The 15,493-nt window shown below is 39.4% G+C and overlaps 1 protein-coding gene across 1 annotated transcript in view; it reads left to right on the top strand.

Moving 5' to 3' along the window:
- SLX4IP (SLX4 interacting protein) overlaps nucleotides 1–15,493 on the top strand; it is a 220,746-nt gene that overhangs the window by 13,477 nt on the left and 191,776 nt on the right. The window contains 2 exon segments of the mRNA XM_070800694.1: nucleotides 8,133–8,223; nucleotides 9,344–9,399. Of these exon segments, the coding sequence (XP_070656795.1) occupies nucleotides 9,373–9,399 (27 nt within the window). The 5' untranslated portion in view covers nucleotides 8,133–8,223; nucleotides 9,344–9,372.

Here is a 15,493-nt window from a genome sequence, read left to right on the forward strand (position 1 = left end):
GCAGTACTCTTTTCCCTGTTCCTCTGTCTAGCTGAACTACTAGTATCCTCTAAATATCCCCAGAGAGGGACTCCCTAAATTCTTAACAGAAGTTACTCAAACCTGATTTAATATATTTAAAGGAGCTGACTGTGTGTTTATCTGGCTCAGATAATACAATGTAATTTTAAAGATTTAACTAGTTTTCAGAACAACCTTTATGGATGTTGTTTTAAAGCACATGTTCTTGACTTTCTAGAAAGTTATTTTTTCCATTTACACCTCTGTAGAAATGGGCTTGCTAAGATGAACATCATTAAAAAACATTCTAAAGCATATGCATTGCATTGTTCAGGGAACAGAAGTGAATAGATTAAAATGAAATTAAAATGATTTAGGGTTTGGATAAAGAAAGATATTTTTGTCTATTAAAAAATAGAATCAAAGATTATAAGATTTTTTTTTTTAATTTCCCATTGACTAAGTAATAATAACTGTTAACACTCATCTGGGGCCTACTATTTGTAAATGATGAGACTGTTTTCATGTACTTAGTCCTTTCAATAATTTTAAGTTAGGTATTGCTACCCCTATTTTATAAATAAGGAATCTGGGATTCAGAATAACTGCTTTTCTTCTTTTGCATTATGATTTATTGCAGGATATTGACTGTAGTTCTCTGCTGTGCAGTATCATATTGTTGTTTCTCCACTGCAGGTATGCTGGTTTGCATCTGCTAATCCCAGAGTCCCAGGCTGTCCCTCCCCAGCCCTTTCTCCCACTGGCAGCCCCCGTCTGCTCTCTGTCTGTGAGTCTCTTTCTGTTCTGTAGACAAGTTCACTTGTGTCATATTTTAGATTCCACATGTGAGTATTTGTCTTTCTCTCTCTGACGTACTTCACTTAGTATGATAATCTCTAGGTCCATCCAAGTTTTGCAGATGGTATTATTTCATTCTTTCTCATGGCTGAGTAGTAGTCTATTGTATGTGTGTGTTGGAGAAGACTCTTGAGAGTCCCTTGGACTGCAAGGAGATCCAGGCAGTCCATTCTGAAGGAGATCAGCCCTGGGATTTCTTTGGAAGGAATGATGCTAAAGCTGAAACTCCAGTACTTTGGCCACCTCATGCGAAGAGTTGACTTGTTGGAAAAGACTCTGATGCTGGGAGGGATTGGGGGCAAGAGGAGAAGGGAACGACAGAGGATGAGATGGCTGGATGGCATCACTGACTCGATGGACATGAGTCTGAGTGAACTCCGGGAGTTGGTAATGGACAGGGAGGCCTGGCGTGCTGCAATTCATGGGGTCGCAAAAAGTCGGACACGACTGAGCAACTGATCTGATCTGATCTGATCCTACGGAAAAAAAGAGAAATTCATGGGCAGTTCACATGGCCCTTGTGATAGTTAACTGTCAACTTGTTTGGGCTAAGGGATGCCCAGATAACTAACAGACATTATGTCAGACATTATGTCTGTGAGAGTGCTTCTGGAAGAGATCACCATTTGAATTTATGAACTGAGTAAAGCAGATGACCCTCCCCCCTGTGGGTGGGCATCATTCAATCCACTGAGGGTCAAAATAGAACAAAAAGGTAGAGGAAAAAATGAATTCAAGATCTAATTTGGGATATCCATCTTCTCCCGCCCTTGGCCATTACCACTCCTGGTTCTTGAGCCTTTGGACTTGGACTGAATCACACCACTGGTTTTTCTGGGTCCCCAGCTTACACACAGTGTATCGTAGGACTTCTCAGCCTCCAAAATTTCATGAGGCAACTCCTTTAATAAACACATGTATATATGCATACATGTGTGTGTGCATTTATATCTTCTATTCATTCTGGAGAAGCTTGACCAACACACCCCTCTATCCTGCTATAGTCTCCAAATAGAAGACTGAAACCTCCTCTTTTAGGGAACTGGATCTAAAAGTACTGACATCAGGGGTTCCCCAAGGAAACAGTCAAGACAGATGGTTCTAAAGTGAAGGCCACACCCACAAACCCCACATCTGTGTGCAGAACTAACTTCCATCTCCTAGTGCCCCACTCCCAAATACACACAGATAAACAACGACAAATCATCTACCATGTAAGGAAAAACTCTATTATGAAAGAAAGTTAAACAGAAAAAAAACTACTTGGCTGAAACCCAGACTATGCAAGGAGAAAGATACTTTCACTGATATCAGCAGGAGAGAAGATATTACATCAATAAATATTTTTTTACAGGAGCTTCTGAGAAGGATAAATATCATATTCTAATGCATATAAACAGAATCTAGAAAAATGGTACTGAAGAATTTATTTACAGGGCAGCAGTGGAGAAACAGACATAGAGAAGAGACTTATCAACATGGGGAGAGGGGAGGAGAGGGTGAGATGTATGGAAGGAGTAACATGGAAACTTACATTACCATATGTAAAATAGATAGCCAACAGGAATTTGCTGTATGGCTCAGGAAACTCAAACAGGGGCTCTGAATCAACCTAGAGGGGTGGGATGGGGAGGGAGATGGGAGGGAGGTTCAAAAGAGAGGGGATATATGTATACCTATGTCTGATTCATGTTGAGGTTTGACAGAGAACAACAAAATTCTGTAAAGCAATTATCTTTCAATAAAAAAATAAAACATAAAAAGGAGCTTCTAGAAAGCAACTAAAACTATGATAAGTGAAATTTAAAACCTTAATAGAAGGACTAAAGGATCAAGTTGACTAAGTCATCCAGGAACTTCAGAAATAATAAAGATGAAAAATAAGAGAGAATAAATGAAAAAACTAAAGGATCCATACAAAAGTACCAACATGTAAAACTTAGGATTGAAACAGACACATATCAGGGCATATATAACAGGAAAATTTCAGACATTGTTGAAAAAAGGATTTTAAAGTATGTGTACAGGAGGGTGAGTTGAGGGAGTAGGTGAGTTGGGAGGAGGGGGATGGGAAGAGAATATTTGGCTCCAAACTACCCAAAGCAACTCTGGAAGCTAAAATAATGGAAAACTATCCCCCAAAATCTGAAGAAAATTCTTTTCAAACTCCGACTACATTTAAACACAAGGGGGTGTGGGTGAAAACATTTTTAGATGTGCAAGATCTTAAAAAATGTATATTCTGTGCATCCTTTCTCAGTAAGCTACTAAGGATGTGCTTCACCAAAATGAGGAAATTGATCCCAAAAAAGGGAAGAGACAGGAAAAAGGAAGGCTGAGATAGGCAAAAGGCAGAGGAAATCCCTGGATCTGGTGAAAGCAGATTCCTGCCTGGGACCCATGGGCTAGACAAGCAAAGAACCACAGTCCCGGAGAGGTGTCTTCAGGAAGTGTCTGGGCAGATGCAGATGAACTTCAGACAACCAGTATGGAATATGAGATTGAATTAGGACAGGTATGTGGAAAGCAAAGCAACTGAATAATACAAAGCAATCGCTGATTCCAGGATAAACAAAAAGTATGCAGAAAATAATAAGTAAAGAGTACTTCACACAGTTCAGTTATGACTAGCATTTATAATCATGATAATAAACAGCAAATATTGGCCTAAATAGTACTATGCTTTCAACAAAATTTAAAGAATGGGAAATGTGTGTGTATGTATGCGGTATGTAAGGTTAAAGGGAGCTCCCTTTAACCTTAATGGAATGTTTTAGAAACAAAACCTAAAACCAATAATAGCAACAATCTACACAGCCACAATAGTAATCATAAAGCAGCAATACAGCATGAAATTTAGTGATAAGGACTCAATTCCTTTTTTAAGTATATAGTTGATTTACAATGTTGTGTTAGTTTCTGCTGTACAGCACAGTGATTCACTTATATATATATGTTCTTTTTTATATTCTTTTCCATTATGGCTTATCACAGAATACTGAATATAGGTCTCTGTCCTACAGAGCAGGACCTTGTTATTTACCTATTTTATATACACAGTTTGCATATGTTAACCCCAAACCCCCCCTTCATTCCTTCCCCATCCCTACCCCTCTTCTCTATGGATACGGATCCAATTCTTAAATGCTAAATTCTGCTCCAACCTGCCGAGCAAGCTGGAGAGAGCTGCTGTGGAGGAAGGGATGGGGTGGGAAGGATGCCTTAACTCATAAGTCTTGTGCGTGGAATTATCTGCCTGTTTAGATCCTGCACAGATACTTTTTGAGCCGCACTGTCCAAAAGAAATGGAATGCAAGGCACAGATATAATTTTAAAATTCCTAACAGCTACATTTAATAAAAAGTTAAACAGAAATGGTTAATTTTAATAATGTGTCTTATTTAACCCAGTAAACCCATCCCGTTATCACTTCAGCATATAATCAATATAAAAATGTTTACATTCCTGGTGTTTTAACTAAGCTTTCAAATCAGGTATGTATTTTGTTTCCAGAAGCTTAATTTGTACTGGCTACGTGCTAAGGGCTCAACAGGTACTTGCAGTTAGTGGTGATCATAATGGACAGTGCAGTTTAAGGGATTTTGGTTATATTATAAGAAAAGCACTTATTATACAAACGGCTTGTGTGGCTCAATATTAAAAAAAAAAAATCAAAAAAATAGGCAGAAGACCTAAACAGATATTTCTCCAAAGAAAACATACAGATGGCCAATATGCACATGAAAAGATGCTAAATATCACTAATTATTGGACAAATGCAAACTACCATGAGGTACCGCCTCACACCTGTCAAAATGGCTATCATTAAAAAGTCAAATAACAAATGCTGGACTGTGTGTGGAGAAAAGGGAACCTTCCTACCCTACTGGTAGGAATGTAAATTGATGCAGCCACTATGGAAAACAGTATTGAGGTTCCTTAAAAACATCAAAAATAGAACTACCACATGATTTAGCAATCCCATTTTTGGATATATATATATATGCAGACAAACCTATAATTCAAAAAGACACACACCTCTATGTTCACAGCAACACTATTTACAACAGCCAAGACATGGAAGCAACCTAGATGATCACTGACAGATGGGTGAATAAAGAAGATGTGGTCAGTTCAGTTCAGTCGCTCAGTCGTATCCGACTCTTTGCGACCCCATGAATCGCAGCACGCCAGGCCTCCCTGTGCATCACCAACTCCCGGAGTTCACTGGGACTCAAGTCCATCGAGTCAGTGATGCCATCCTGCCATCTCATCCTCTGTCGTCCCTTTCTCTTGCCCCCAATCCCTCCCAGCATCAGTCTTTTCCAACGAGTCAACTCTTCGCATGAGGTGGCCAAAGTACTGGAGTTTCAGCTTTAGCATCAGTCCTTCCAAAGAAATCCCAGGGCTGATCTCCTTCAGAATGGACTGCCTGGATCTCCTTGCAGTCCAAGGGACTCTCAAGAGTCTTCTCCAACACCACAGTTCAAAAGCATCAATTCTTGGGTGCTCAGCCTTCTTCACAGTCCAACTCTCACATCCACATATGACCACAGGAAAAACCATAGCCTTGACTACACGAACCTTTGTTGGCAAAGTAATGTCTCTGCTTTTGAATATGCTATCTAGTTTGATCATAAACTTTCCTTCCAAGGAGTAAGCGTCTTTTAATTTCATGGCTGCAGTCACCATCTGCAGTGATTTTGGAGCCCAGAAAAATAAAGTCTGACACTGTTTCCACTATATGCTGCACCTGGTATTTTCCAGACCAGAGATCCTCTGTCTTATTTTCTCCAGAAAATAATTCTCTAGGCTTCTAGGTAGGGTGAAAAGAGCAGTTGCCTGGCTGTAAAAGGTATAAGAATTTGATTCCTTTTTATAGCCAAATAATATTCCATTGTTTGTATATATCATATTTTGTTAAGCATATAGCGATATAAGCTTACCTCAGAAAACAAGAAAGATCTCAATTATTCCATTATGTTTACCCATTCATAATTTGATGGGCATTTGGGTTCTTTCCACTTTTTTGGTTATTATGAATAATGCTGCTATGAACATTCCTGTATAAATGTTTGTGTGGACATATGTTTTTATTTTCCTAGGTACATATATAGAAGTGGAAGTGCTGAATCATATGACAACCCCATGTTTACCTTTTGGAAGAATTTCCAAATTGCCAAATTATTTTCCAAAGTGGCTCTAACATCTTACATTTCTCACCAACTATGGATGAGAGTTCTAATCAATCCATATCTTTGTCAACGCTGTTGTCTGTTTTTTGTATTTTAGCCATCTTAGTGGGTGAAAAGTGGTGTATCATTGTGGTTTTGATTTGTATTTCCTCAATAGCTAGTAATTTTGAACTTATTATTTGTGCTTATAAGGCCATTTGTATATCTTCTTTGGAGAAATGTCTGTTCAAATATTTGGTCCATTTAAAAATCAGGTTATTCATCTTTTTTTTGTTGTTCTAAGTGTTCTTCATGTTTTCTGGACATGAGTCCCTTACTTGAGATGTGACTTGCAGATATTCTCTCCCATTCTGTGAATTGTCTTTTCGAGTTCTTGATAGTGTCCTTTAAAGCACTCAAGTTTTAAATTTTCATGAAATCTGATTTAACATTTTTTTTTTTTCTTTCATGACTTGTGCTTTTGGTATGTATCTAAAAAATTATTGCCTTATGCAAGATCAGTGATAACACTGGTAAAGAGCCCGCCTGGCAATGCAGGAGATGCAGGAGACAAGGGTTTAATCCTGGGTTTGGAAAGCCCCATGGAGGAGGAAATGGCAGCTGACTCCAGTATTCTTACCTATGAAATTCCATGGACAGAGGGGCCTGGCAGGCTATAGTCCATAGAGTCGCAAAGAGTTGGACGCGACTGAGCATGCACATATGTAAGGTCATAAAAACTTATGCCTATGTTTTCTTCTAAGAGTTTATAGTTTTAACTCTTATGTTTAGCTCTTTCATCCCTTTAGAGTTCATTTTTTATATAGTAGAACATAGGGGTCCAACTTTATTCTTTTGCATGTGGATACTCAGTTGTGACAGAAACATTTGTAGTAAGGACTGTTTCCCCATTAAATTGTCATGGTATATAGGTTAAAAATCAACCGAAGATAAATGTAAGGATCTGTTTTTGAATGCTCAGTTTTAGTCCACTGATTTATGTGAGTTTTATGACAGTACAGTACCACACTATTTGGATTACTTTGTAGTAAGTTTTCAAATGGGGAAGTATAAATTCTTCAATTTTGTTCTTTTTAAAGATTATTTTGCCTACTACAGAAGTCTTATATTTTTATACGAATTTTAGGATGAGATTATCAGTTTCTATAAAGGTCAGCTGAGATTTTGATGGAAATATGTTATAGATTGATTTGGGGTATATGGCCATGTTAACAAAATTATTAAATGTTCCAATCTATGTATATAGGATATCTGTCCATTTACTTACATTTTAAATTTCTTTAAATAATATTTTATGGGTTTTGTTGTATAAATTTTATTGGTTTTTTTTTTTTTTTGTTAAATTTTTTGTAAGTATGCTGTCTGACATTATTTTAAACATACTTCTTTTCTTAATTTCCTTTCAGGATTATTCATTGCCAGAATATAGAAATGTAGTTAATTGTTTAATATATTTACATCTTATAACCTTAGTTCATATGCTTTGTAATCTAGTAGTTTTTTTTTAAAAAAAAATAGGATTTTCTACATATAAGAACGTGTTATTTGTGAACAGAGATAGTTTTATCTCTTCCTTCCCATTCTGGATGTCTTTTATTTCTTTTTCTTGCCTAATTGCCCGGCTGTTGCTGCTGCTGCTAAGTCACGTCAGTTGTGTCCGACTCTGTGTGACCCCATAGACGGCAGCCCACCAGGCTCCCTCGTCCCTGGGAGTCTCCAGGCAAGAACACTGGAGTGGCTTGCCATTTCCTTCTCCAATGCATGAAAGTGAAAAGTGAAAGTGAAGTCACTCAGTCATGGCCGACCCTTACCGACCCCATGGACTGCAGCCCACCAGGCTCCTCCATCCATGGGATTTTCCAGGCAAGAGTACTGGAGTGGGGTGCCATTGCCTTCTCCAATTGCCTTGGCTAGTACCTCTGATACAATGCTTTGTGGAAGTAGCAAGAGCAGACATCACTGTTTCTCCTCCTTAAGGAGAAAGCATTCAGTTGTTCATGATTTAGTATGGTTTTAATAGTGGGATTTTAGTAATGGATTTTCTTTTTTTCTCTTTTGGATGCACTGCATGGCTTGCAGGATTGGAGCTCCTTGACCAGTGATTGAATCTCAGCCCTCGGCAGTGAAAGCAGAGTGTTCTAACTACTGGGCCTTCAGGGAATTCCTAGGTGTGAGTTTTCTATAGATGTTCTTTACAGGTTGATAATACTTCTTTCTATATTCCTAGTGTGTTGGATTTTTTTGACTAAAAACTGTTGGGTTTTGTTACTTATTTGAGATAATAGTGTGCTTTTTCTTTTATTCTGTTAATATAGCAAAGGTTGCATGCTCTTCCTTCAGATTTATATATAGTAAAGAATGTAACCATTTGGGGTTCCTGCGTGGCACAGTGGTAAAGAATCCACCTGAATGCAAGGTGTGGGTTCCATCCCTGGGTTGGGGAGATCCCCTGGAGGAGGAAATGGCAACCCACTCCGGTATTCTTGCCTGCAAAATTCCATGGACAGAAGAGCCTGGTGGGCTATAGTCCATAGGGTCACAAAGAGTTGGACACGACTTCGCACCATGATGATGATAGTATGTTATACAGGTTAGTTTTCAGATGTTAGACCAATCTTATATTCCTGAGATAAATGTATTGTGGTCATGATATATAATCCTTTTTATATGTTGCTGGCTTTGGTTTGTAGTATTTTGTTGAATACTGGTGTGTAGTTTTCCTTTCTTCTGATTTTTCTTTTTGGTATTGGTGCGTGTGTGCATGCCAAGTTGCTCAGTCGTGTCTGACTCTTTGCAACCCCGTGGACTGTAGCCCTCCAGGCTCCTCTGTCCATGGGATTCTCCAGGCAAGAATACTGGAGTGGGTTGCCATGCCTTCCTCCAGGGAATCTTCCTGACCCAGGGATTGAACCCACGTCTCCTGCATTGGCAGGTGGATTCTTTACCACTGAGCCACCTGGGAAGCCCCTTGGTATTGGTATCAGGATGTAACTGGCCTCTTAGAATGATTTGAGAATTTTTGTTATGCTTCTTTTAAAGGGTCTGTGAAGGACTGATATTAATTCTTCAAACATTTGGTACAATACATCTGGGCCTCTGCCTTTCTTTGTCAGCAGATTTTAAATTGCTAATTCAATATAATATTTTTGTTAAGACCAGTTATAAGTGGGCATTCATCTTGCAAAAATACATATTGATATTTGATTCTTTAGCCAACCTTTCTCTGATATAATATCCAAATAGAAAGAAATTTTAATATACCTACTTATAACTTTTTTCTTTTGTTAAAGGTCTGTAATTATTCTGGAACCAGTAAACCATGGCATCAAAGAAATTTGCTGTTAAAGTAAGTGTTGCTTAATAGCTTTCTTTAAAATGATTAATCACTTTCTAAAATAACCAAGCCCTGTATTAATTGAAAATAGAAGCCCTGAACTTTCCTTTTGCTTTTTAAATTTGGGAGACCACTGAAAACTTGAAGTTGGTGATTGAAAATGAGAAAATGAATAGTTCATATGGTCATGGCAGTTTCTTGATTAAAGTCTTTTATAAATGCCTTTGGGGCTAACTTGGTCCTTAATGTTAAAAATTACGGTTCATGACATGATTTTTGATTATGACAGAGCAGGCAAAAGAAAAGAGGCAGGCAGCCTGTGCTGCACCCCAGTGAGTAGCAGGAGCTAGTTCTCCTGCCTCATGGCCCTGCTTTGTTTTCCTCTCGTAAGCATCTCTTCTTTATCTGTTGATGACTGGGTCTGACCCTTGCCTGTGAGGGAAGGGTCACCTGAGAGGGAAAAGAGAGGAGAAGAATTGATAAGTAGTGACTATGATTGGCCCTCCAGGTTGTGCAGCCAGGGGTCCTGCCTCCCAGCAACTATAGATTCCGTCTCCCTAGAGGGACCACTGCATGAAGGATGCTTTCACATACGCGTGCTCTTTAGGGCATGTTCTCTATGCTAGTGTTTCATTAAGCAGAAATTGAAAACATCAAATCACACCAATTCTAGTGGTTGTTAATCAGATCAGATACTATATAATATTGTAGTCATGTCTTACCTTTATGGAGCCAGTGCTCATTAGATTTACAACCTATTTATAAATTTCATCACTTACAATTATTTCTAGTATTTGTATATTCTGTATGTAGTTTTCTTTCTGTGAGAGATTATAAGGTGAACTTTCACTATTTGTCTAGAAATGTATTTGGTTTTCCTCTAGAGAGTAAAGTTTGTTTAGAATTTCAAGTTGCACATCATTTCTCCTCAGCACTTTAAGGTATTTTCCCTTGTCTTCTGAAATCTCTTACTGCAAGTGAGAAATGTTTTAATTATCAATTGGTACTAAAAAACCACCTGAAAATATAGTGACTTGAAACACAAGCCTTTTTACTCTCAGGATTCTGGAGGTCACCAGAAAAAAACGGGTTGGTTTTTCCATTTGCGGTTGACTGGGGCTGCAGTCATCTGGGACCTCAGAGCAGCTGGTGCATCGAAGCTGACTACTGTAATGGCTGACTGTGCTGCTGTCTCACCTGGGCTGTTAGTGCTGCCCTTCAGTTCCCATTCAAGTGGCTGCTCAGTATGGCTTGGGCTTGTCCTAGCTTGGTGGCTGAGTTTTGAGGGATGGGCTCCCAGGGCAAGAGTTGCCGGAAGAAGGAAGTGTGTAATTCGTCCAACCCTTGAAGACCTGGGCTCAGAAGTCTCAGATGCATTTCCTCCACATTCAGTTGGTCAGGGCACTCAGAGGTCAACTCCAGGGAAGATGGAGCTCTTGATGTGAAAAGCAGCTTGTGCTCACAAGGAGGGGAGCCTCTGAGGGTGCATCTGTGGAGACCAGTCAGCTCAGAAATCTACTTGTGATTCCTTTCTCTGTTACCTTGCTTATCAAGCTATCTTGGTTCTCTGTGGTTACTTTTAAGGTTTTATCTTTGTCTTTGATAATCTACAGTTTCCCTGTGAAATCTTGAGATATAGACTTATTTTTATTTATCTGGCTCAGGATGCAATGTACTTCCTTTGGAGGAGTCAAGTCTTTTGTCAGTTTTGGAAAATTTTGGCTTTTTTCTCTTCAAGTACTGCGCGTCTCTGTTCTCTCTGTTTCGTTCTCAAAAAACCAAGATCATGGCATTCGGTCCCATCACTTCATGGCAAATAGATGGGGGAAACAATGCAAATAGTGACAGACTTTATTTATACAAAATCACTGTGAACGGTGACTGCAGCCCTTGGACGTTTGCTCCTTGGAAGAAAAGTTATGACATACCTAGACAGTGTATTAAAAAGCAGAGACATTTCTTTTCCAACAAAGGTCTGTCTAGTCAAAGCTATGGTTTTTCCAGTAGTCATGTATGGATGTGAGAGCTAGGCCATAAAGAAGGCTGAGTGCCATAGAATTAATCATTCTGAACTGTGGTGTTGGAGAAGACTCTTGAGAGTCCCTTGGACAGCAAGGAGATCAGGAAATCAACTGTGAATATTCATTGGAAGGACTGATGCTGAAGCTGAACCTCCAATACTTTGGCCAACTGATGTGAAGAGCTGACTCATTAGAAAAGACCCTGATGCTAGGAAACATTGAAGGCAGGAGAAGGGGATGGCAGAGGATGAGATGTTTGGATGGCATCATCAACTCAATGTGCATGAGTTTGAGCAGAATCCTGGAGATGGTGAACGACGGAATCCTGGCGTGCTGCAGTCCTTGCAAAGAATCAGACAGGACTGAAGCTCTGAAAGACAGCGATTCTTCTGGAACTCTTAAAACTTGTGGATAGTCCTGTATAATTGTTTCTTATATGCTGGAGGGTGATATTAACTCATCCAAGACTGAGCCCTTGCAGACTCTCTACTCAGAAAAAGACTGGGCCTCTTGCAAAGCTTTGCCCAAACTGACTGATCCGTTTGGGCAGACAGTACTCATCAGGGGCAAAGCGTGGGCCCCAGGCACCTGATTATGTCAGAGTTGGTCTGTTGATTTCCAAAGCATACACCCTGCTGTGACAAGTTCTGCTCCCAGATTGCTCAATCTCACAGCTGCACCAGGTGGCGCTAGTGGTAAAGAACTGGCCTGCTTGATCTCTGGGTTGGGAGGATCCTCTGCAGGAGGAAATGGCTCTCCACTCCAGTATTCTTGCCTGGGAAATCCCATGGACAGAGGAGCCTGGCAGGCTGCAGTTCATGGGGTCGCAGAGAGTCACAACTTAGAGACTGAACAACAGTAACAACAAAATATTTTCAGAATCTTTAAAAAAAAAAAAAAGATACAAATGAGCATATTTACAAAACTTAAGCATACAGACATAGACGTATTTCCACTGTTACTTAATGTTTGAAATACGTGGTGGGAAGACCTACAAGCCTGGCCCTGCAGAGCCGTGGAGCGGTTTCAAGTTTACTTCTGCTGGAGCCATTGGCACTTGGGTGGTTTTGGACCAGGTTTATGTTCATTTCAGGGCTTGGAATTCCACCACCTGTGGGCAGTCTGACTTTGTAGCCCACAACCAAGTGTGGCACAAGCTTCGTGCTTTCAGTCTTTTCCACTCTTGTTCTTGCTCTTCTCCTTCCCCCTTCCCTTTCTCAGAACCCTGGGTCGGGGGCAGGCTTCCATGCTGCCTCCCTTGGTCAGGGAGCAGAAAGGTTTTTGCATTTTCATGAAGGGCACAGTTTCTCAAGAGAAAGAAGGAAAAGCTCTCTTGAATAGCTTTTATTCCAAGAAATTGTGGACAAACTTATCCACATGAACTAGAGTGTATTATATGAGATATCTCCAAATTGAATATTTATTTCTATAATATTTCTGTTTCAAGCTTTGTATTATGTCTTTAAGCTATTATGAAGAGCTGAAAGTTTTCTCCACAACTCCTGACTTAACTGGAATCAGTTTATTCCCAACTCCTCTCTCTCCTTTTCCTACCCTCTTTGGGCATTAGGATGCCAGCTCTCAGCTATCCTGGCTTCCAGATACTCTGACAACCAGGCTTGAACCTTTCAAAGGCATGATTATTTTTGTTTCCAGCTTGATTGAATTATTGACATAAAACCCTTTTGTAAGTTTAAGGTGTACAGTGTGTTGGTTTGAGAAACATATAAATTGCAAAATGTTTATTTACCATAATGTTTAGTTAGCAAACATATCCTTCACTTAATTACTGTTTTCTTGTTACGGTGACAACATTAGAGCTTTACTCTCAAGTATACGGTACAGTGTTGCTAACTATAGTCACCAGGTTGTATATTAGCTCCCTGGAACTTTGTTGTTTTTTGGTCACTAAGTCATGTCCTAGTCTATTGCGACCCCATGTACTGTAGGCTGCCAGGCTTCTCTGCATGGGATTTCCCAGGCAGGCTTATCTTATAACTGAAAGTTTCTACCCTTAAACCAGTATCCTTTCATTTACCTACCCCCTCAACCCCGTACATCCACCACTCTACTCTGTCTCTGTAAATTCAAAGGTTAAAGATCCCACATGTAAGTGAAATCGTACAGTATTTGTCTTTCTCTAAGGTACTGACTGCACTTAGCATAGTGTCCTCGGAGTCTATGTTGTTGCAAATGGCAGACTTTTCTTCTTTGCTATGGCCAAATAATATTCCACTGTATGCATATACATTTTCTTTATTCATTCGTACGTGAATGGGCATTTAGGTTGTTTCCATGTCTTCACTGTTGTGAATAATGCTGCAGTGAACACAGGAGTGCAAATATCTCTTCAAGATAGTGATTTCATCAACATTGTTAATAGGCTATACCCCAATATAAAATAAAAAGTTAAAAGTAGTAGTGATAAAAAAGGATAGCAATTTCATATTTCATATCCTTCACATATAATCACAGGAGTGGGATTGCTGGACCATATGGTAGTTGTATTTAAAAATTTTTTTGGAACCTCTGTTTTCCGTAGTTGTGCCACTAATTTACATTCCCACCACCCGTCTACCAGGGCTCCCTTTTCTCGACATTCTCACCAGCATTTGTCTTTTTTCATAATAGCTACAATAGCTTGTGTGGTTATAGCTCATTGTGGTTTTTAGGTATATTAGGATATTGACTAATACTGTTAGGGATTTATTAATTTTATTATTCTTTTCAGAGAACCAACTTTTGGCTTTGATTTTTTTTTTTTTTTCCTGTAGGGTACTTGTTTTCTGTTTTATTGATTACTTTATTATTTCCTTCCTTCTATTTTGAGTAAATTTGTCCTTTTTCTAGCTTCTTAAGGTAGAAGTTTAAACCATTGATTTTGAACATTTTTTTTTTCTAATATATACACTTAAAGCTATAAATTCCTAAGCACCTACTTCGGTTCAGTTGTTCAGTCATGTCCAACTCTTTGTGACCGATGGACTGCAGCATGCCAGGCCTCCCTGTCTATCACCCAACTCCCAGAGGTTACTTAAACTTATGTCCATCGAGTCAGTGATGCCATCCAACCAATGATGCCATCATCCTCTGTTGTCCCCTTCTCCTCCCACCTTCAATCTTTCCCAGCATCAGGGTCTTTTCCAACGAGTCAGTTCTTTGCATCAAGTGGCCAAAATATTGGCGTTTCAGCTTCAGCATCTATCTTTCCAATGAATATTCAGGACTGATTTCCTTGAGGGTGGACTGGTTGGATCTCCTTGCAGTCCAAAGGATTCTCAAGAGTCTTCTCCAACACCACAGTTCAAAAACATCGATTCTTTGGCGCTCACCTTTCTTTATAGTCCAACTCTCACATCCATACATGACTACTGGAAAAACCATAGCTTTAACTAGATGGACCTATGTCAGCAAAGTAGTGTCTCTGCTTTTTAATATGCTGTGTAGGTTGGTCATAGCTTTTCTTCCAAGGAGCAAGTGTCTTTTAATTTCACAGCTACAGTCACCATCTGCAGTGATTTAGGGGCCCTCCAAAATAAAGTCTGTCACTGTTTCCATTCTTTCCCCATCTATTTGCCATTAAGTGATGGGATCAGATGCCATGATCTTCATTTTTTGAATGTTGAATTTTAAGCCAACTTTTGCACTCTCCTCTTTCACTTTCATCAACAGGTTCTTTAGCTCTTAAACTTCACTTTCTGCCATAAGGGTGGTGTCATCTGCCTATCTGAGGTTATTGATATTTCTCCTGGCAATCTTGATTCCAGCTTGTGCTTCATCCAGCCCAGCATTTGGCATGATGTACTCTGCATATAAGTTGAATAAGCAGGGTTACAATATACAGCCTTGACATACTCCTTTCCTGATTTGGAATCAGCCTGTTGTTCCTGTCCAGTTTATTAACTGTTGCTTCTTGACCTGTGTACAGATTTCTCAGAGGGCAGGTCAGGTGGTTTGGTATTCCCATCTCTTTCAGAATTTTCTGTAGATCATAGTTTATTGTGATCTACACAGTCAAAGGCTTTGGCATAGCCAATAAAGTAGAAATAGATGTTTTTCTGGAAGTCTTTTGGTTTTTCGATGAT

Source organism: Bos indicus, chromosome 13 (genome assembly GCF_029378745.1).
Source record: "Bos indicus isolate NIAB-ARS_2022 breed Sahiwal x Tharparkar chromosome 13, NIAB-ARS_B.indTharparkar_mat_pri_1.0, whole genome shotgun sequence".
Classification (NCBI taxonomy): domain Eukaryota; kingdom Metazoa; phylum Chordata; class Mammalia; order Artiodactyla; family Bovidae; genus Bos; species Bos indicus.